The sequence below is a fragment of the Lipomyces japonicus genome (genome assembly GCF_038497905.1).
Source record: "Lipomyces japonicus strain CBS 7319 unplaced genomic scaffold V1514scaffold_75, whole genome shotgun sequence".
Lineage (NCBI taxonomy): Eukaryota > Fungi > Ascomycota > Lipomycetes > Lipomycetales > Lipomycetaceae > Lipomyces > Lipomyces japonicus.
The window spans coordinates 7,245-13,474 of NW_027117887.1; the positions used below are offsets into that span (position 1 = coordinate 7,245).

At 38.1% G+C, this 6,230-nt stretch overlaps 2 protein-coding genes across 2 annotated transcripts in view; both read left to right on the forward strand.

The window, feature by feature from the left end:
- Positions 1-1,470: 1,470 nt before the first annotated feature.
- V1514DRAFT_338416 (LMBR1-like membrane protein-domain-containing protein) lies at positions 1,471-3,827 on the forward strand. The gene is made up of 6 exons (XM_066928832.1): positions 1,471-1,630; positions 1,704-1,794; positions 1,850-2,112; positions 2,159-2,320; positions 2,377-2,464; positions 2,517-3,827. Exons 2-6 carry the CDS (start codon positions 1,792-1,794, stop codon positions 3,627-3,629), a joined length of 1,629 nt encoding a protein of 542 aa, XP_066780819.1. The 5' UTR covers positions 1,471-1,630; positions 1,704-1,791; the 3' UTR covers positions 3,630-3,827.
- A 152-nt stretch (positions 3,828-3,979) lies between these two features.
- The window catches only part of V1514DRAFT_286427 (uncharacterized protein), a gene marked incomplete at both ends in the record, with an annotated part of 3,158 nt that continues 907 nt past the window's right edge, over positions 3,980-6,230 (forward strand). The window contains 2 exons of the mRNA XM_066925200.1: positions 3,980-4,653; positions 4,718-5,960. Of these exons, the coding sequence (XP_066780820.1) occupies positions 3,980-4,653; positions 4,718-5,960 (1,917 nt within the window). The remainder of the gene's footprint in view (positions 4,654-4,717; positions 5,961-6,230) is intronic.

The following is a 6,230-nucleotide window of genomic DNA, read 5'->3' on the forward strand; positions in this document are numbered from 1 at the left end:
CTGACCCATCGCAACCATTTGCTGCGGAGACTTAACATCGACAGTAATCGCATTTAACCCACGATAGTCAACTCAAAGGCGTAGCGAGCCATCTTTTTTCGACGCAAAAAAAACGGTAGCATACACTGACGACATTGACGAATAATGCCTTGTCACTAATTCTCTTCAAGTTCTTTCGTCAAAACTTTCAACTCATGATGCGACATACTGTAAATTGTTTTGAACGGTGGTTCCGAATCGGCGACAAGATCAATAGCATCATTAAAACGGGGACGGTGCGGCGGTAGATCTTGCGCTGAAGACTTCAAAAAAAAAATCAAAAACTCATGATACTCGGTAGATAAATTTCTTTGGCCTGTGCTGATGAAACAGAACCAAATACGGTACGGCAGGAAGATGATGATAATTCCGAACTATTAAATGGATTATTCAAATCGGGACTGTCATCGGCATGGCAATCCAAAGAAGAAATGAGATCGGTAGCAGTAGAGGTAGCGGTAGTGGTGAAACAATGAGCATGACAATAATCCGACCATAATGGCGCATAATACACATACTCCTCGTCATGAGATTTGTGCTTGTAGCTGCTATATCATCCATGATGATTGGTCTGAAATAGTTGTAATAATTTAAGGCCTAGTTGTTCTTCTCAGAACAGGACAGCCTTCTGTCACAGATTATTATAAATATGAAATTTAGCAAATTCAATGAGATTCGTTAAATATAGTTTCGTTTGATAATATGTATATTGGTATTTATTGCTCTTTAACTTTTATTCTTAGATTAACATTAGAACCCTTTTTCAGCCTATATAACCTGTTTCTGACTTTGTTTTTTTTTGCACGATAATTGAATATATATATTGAACTAATTGTTGTTAATAATATACGGGTATTCATAAATCTATATCCCTGGAATCTCTATGGACAGCAGAAAATAATGTGACACATTTGGTATCTAAAAAATATAAAAAAAACATAATATTAGCACAAGCACACCAACAATAAGAAGAGTACTATCTCGTTTCTTTCAGAGACGCAAATGAACTGAAGATGCAATGTGTTTGGAATTGGAAACATAGTAAGACACTATTTCATTTGATGATGCTAGAAGCAAACTATTCACTGGTATGATAAATCCATATTATAGTTTGTGTGTATAAAAAAAACGATTAAAACGGATAAAATACTTCAAATTTGAGTAATGATGATATTCTTCATGTATATGTCACGATTCACTCACTCTATTTGCCAGTAGCTCACTTCATAAAAATAATTTGTATAATTTATATAACACCAGCGATTTTTAAATAGATATTCTTCATTCTTTCATTTTTTTTTATACACATGTCAAATGTTAACAAGAAATAATTAGCATCACTGTCTGATTAACGCCGCCTATTAAAATCCGCATTTCAAGTCAAATTTAAACATGCGAAGTGGCCCGAAAAAACACAAATGCGGCGCTGTCACCAATCACCAAATGTTTAAATTGAAAGAGCAAGCACGTACGTTATAGTACAGTATGTATATACATTAAATTATACTTATAGCGTATACCTCAATTATAGTGTAATACTCGTCTAATCGACGAGTCAAGGACTGTACTATTGGTTACGGGTTAAATACAGGTTCGCTGATATGAGATCCTTGTGGACAATAAGTTCATGAACCAGTTAGCTCATCGTTTGCACAATTGAATAGAAATCTTTAGGATTTTATTTATTTTCACTATAGCTCTTATCTAAGTACATCGTACTTTTTTTTGAGATTCTTTTATTGAGCCGGGAATATGGTAAGAACATTCTAGATGTCTTTATGTCGTTAACTTACTTGATTTGCTTCATTAGCTGGGCTTATCTGCCTTGGGATTTTTTTTGATAGCGGTAAATGTTCTGCTTCTTCTAAATTACTACTGCTCATTTCGGCGAATGCCATCATATCTCGTTTTTGCTCTTTTTATTGCAGTTTTCATCCCATTTTCAATCATATTACTGGTTCCGGTTGATCTAGCATCTACTTTTTCAGATAGTAAGCCATTGCTCTCGCTACCTAGAAAATACACGTATTTTACATGGAGAATTCTTTACTGGTTATCGTTTGGCTTGACTTGGTAAGCAATTTTTTCCTCATTCTTTAATTTGTCTGATGTTTGATAGGTTGGTTCTTCCGATGTTACAAGCCTATCTTGAGTCCGGGCAAAATGAAAACAGTAAAAAAATAAGAGAAGCTCTCAAAGCTAATGCTAAACAACAGCTTATAAACTTCACCGTCGGTATTATTGGATTAATTTATTTTATTTTTTATGCGGGGTTTGCAGTGTGAGTTTGACTTTGCTGTATTAAGCTCTACAATAAAATACTAATGGTTAACCCAGATCTTCTGTAAGAGGACTAGTAATTGCGCTGTCTCACAGTTATGCTCTAATTTTTTCGATGTGGTTTTTGGGCATTGGTGTTGTGAGGGTAAGTTTATCTTTCACATATTCGAGATGTCTTTTCTGTTAATGAGATGAAGATCCCTAGGAAATTATTCCGTAATAGCACGCCACGTTTAATTTTGAATGACCTTGAGAAAAGAGCGCCTCGTGTTCATGATTCTTTTATTGAATCAAGGTCTCAGCTTAACGAAGTGTCATCAGAAGCTAAGTCGCTTGCACCAGTGAAAGTGGGCCCATATCAAAATTGGATTGAAAAATTAATTAAGATGGCTGAACCAGGGTCATCAAACACGAGTCATTTTATTAGTAGAAGTCAGGTCACTGAAGATTATTTATCACACTTGACTTCGAGATTAAGAAAAGCAAAGATTCTACAGTCTAGATACGAACTGGAATGGCGTGTGCTGGTTAATGATGCCGCAAATATTGCTGATGTGATAGAGGCTGTTGAAACTCGATCTTTAAAATTTAGAAATTCATCCTCATTGTTTTCGCCAAAGATAGCATTTATTGTATATTACTACATTGTTCCATTTATTTATCGCGCACTTGGACTGTTATTATCTGTACTGTCAATTACAGTTGTATGGTCAATAACTACGCAAGGAACAATGTTTTCGCTTTTAGGTCTTGTTACAGCTCGGACTTCGGGATTTACACAAGAGATGATGTCGTTTGGAATTATTGCTTACATGTGCATTTCAACGTACGCAAGCTTAGCTGGAGTGAAAATATTTAACATATATGCGCTTGCACAAAAACATACCGATTCTAGCTCAGCAATATTTTACGCAAATCAGATTTGCAAAATGACAATTCCACTTAGTTATACATATGTTATGATGTCGCCTCGATTGTCTACACCATCAGTTTTTGAAGAGTTTCTGCAGCCTTCTATTAACCTCACACCGCTTGGAAAGTATTTCACCATGTGGCTTCCAAGGTTTTTATTAATTCCAGTGTTATTTTCCTTATTTAATTTCTATGAAAAAATTCAGAACCTAATAGGATTTGGATTGGAATTTGGAGATGATGATGAAAATGACGGCAATAGAGCAGAAGGTCAAGATTTGATAAGCTATGAGCTGTCTAGCTCTAGTGGCCTATTGCTGGAGTCTGCTGATACTGCTTCTAGGCGTTTTATTTTAAGCCCCTCATCGTACAACCCTTTGCCAACTTCGTTTGATTGAGTAGACTACACAAATATTATTTGCATACGTGGAGTAACTCCAGTTCAACATTTTAACATTTTTGAAGAAAGAACAAGGTGAAAGTAAAAGCTTGTTCTCAAATTTAATAGATAACGCATAAAAGAATTATTGAATGTAAAATAACTATTAAATGAGAAGCGAAAGTGTTACCCTCTCTTCGGCATTTTTTCTGGTTTGCCGAATATAGCCGCCCAAATCCGCTTCTGTGAACTAAGCAATTGAAACGCTTATCCAATTTGAATATTAGATTGGTTGCAAGTTGATTGTGTTTATTGACAAAAGGGTTATAGTTTTATGAGACAGTTAGACCATTCAAAGACCTCCTTCAGATGAGTGATAATTCGGGTGGTGAGGGAGGCCAGGGCACCCGAAGTACTCTTCCTTTCCGACGATCATATAAGGCATGTCTTCATTGCCGTGAACGCAAGGTGCGGTGTGATTTGGGGTCATTAGATAACCCTTCTGACCCTCCATGTGCAAGATGTAAACGGGAAGGACGCAATTGTGAATTTGTACCAAGCAGACGCGGAGGCGCAAAAAACGTGCGGGCGGGCAAGGCCAAACAACTTTCAAATTCATTTAATAATAACAATGGTAGTGTACAGGGCGATGAAGATGAAGATGATGAAGATGATGAATTTGGGTTACGCTATGATTCACTAAAAGATAAAAAAGATTCTGAGTCTGGGTCTAGGTTTATTAATAGCAATGGTAAGCGGCAAAGTGATAGACAGCTGGTCACTAAATCTCTTATCAAGGACAAAGGGCTGCATACATCTGCCGACGCACTACATATTTTAGCACATGTAGCTGATAGTGCTGAAGGAAAAGTAGAAGAAGAAAGCTTTTCAAATTCGGTTCATGATAGTGCGCCTTTAAGCAAAAAGTTGAAAAGCAGAGACGTGTATTCTAGGTGGACATTTAGATCCGCAAAACTTAATCAATTTGTCCCCGTTATACAAGGAATGATTACTGAAGAAGAAATTTTAGTATTGCATGAGTTGTAAGACCTTTTATGTTATTTTTGTTTTTATTCTTTTTTTCGAACGTCTAACGAGGTGCTATAGTTTTTTCGAACGTCTTTATCCTTACTATCCTTATATTCCACACGGATTGCAGCCTGTGAGTAATTTGGCGGCTCATCCAATTCTTTTGGTTACCATTCTTTCGCTGGCATCCCGGTATTGCAATCTGCCGGATGCTAACAAAGAGTACGCGAATGCGTCGACTAATGGATTAAGCGAACGATCTAAGCAGGTGCATTCTACTATTTGGACATATGGAGAAAGTTTAATGTCACAAACTGTGTGGGCAGAAGCTTCGAGTATTTCACTTGCAACCGTATTAGCATTTTTACTTTTATCACAGTGGAATCCAAGGGCGGTACATTATAGAGTGGGAGATTATGCGAATCCAATTAATCTACCCAGTAACGATGAGGATGGACGCGGCCCAGAAGGTGGAGGAGGCTATGGTGGATTTGCAGCAGCTCGTAGGAGTGATAGGATGGCATGGATGATGATTGGTGTAGCCGTGAGACTTTCTCAAGATGTGAATCTTTTTTCAAAATGGCGAGAGATTTGCATTGCTTGTTTTTACTCGGACATAACGCTAGCATTGCGACTTGGACGACCATCAATGCTCTCATATGCATTTCAAGAGACGCCGTTGGTGACATTTTCAACGCTGGATAACTCAAAACTTGATATTTTACGAATTATGTCATTTGCACACCAGAGTCTGTATTCTTCACCGGAGTCAATGTATAAGATACTAAATTCGGACAACTATCTTCCGTTATTAAAATATTTTAGGTCTAAGCTAATAGCTTGGGAGGCCAAATATCAATTGCTATTGAGAAAAGTGGGCCTTGACCGCGAATGCTTGCTGTTTGAGTTTTATTATACGGAATTGTACATTTACTCATTGGCTCTATCTCCTCCTGGTCATCGACAAGTAGATGAATCATTTGCGGAGCTTTATGTTTTGTATGCCACACAAGCCGCCCAGCAAATTATCAATGTGATGCACAGGGTGCACAAGATAGGCTGGCTCACACGAGCGCCGATTCAGTGGTTTGTCAGATCCGTACATGCAGCGGTATTTCTTGGCAAAGTAGTTGCTCTTGCTCGGGGGTGGAATCGGGAACAACAACAAGACTGCCTTTCTGTCATAAAAGGCTTGTCTAAAATTTTACGACAAGCTTCTCCGGATAATTTACATTTAGCTAAAAAGTATGCGGAGGCTCTTGTTCATCTGATCGCGCGACTGGAAGGCGAGCTAAGCAAAAAGTATGAACTCCAATTCCAAGTACAGTACGCGCAACAACAGCAACAGCAACAGCAACAGCAACAGCAACATCAACAGCAACAGCAACCCCAATTCCAAGTACAGTTCGCGCAACAACAGCATCAGCATCAGCATCAGCATCAGCATCAGCATCAGCATCAGCATCAGCATCAGCATCAGCATCAGCATCAGCATCAGCAACAGCAACCCCAATTCCAAGTACAGTTCGCGCAACAACAGCATCAGCATCAGCATCAGCATCAGCATCAGCATCAGCATCAGCATCAGCAT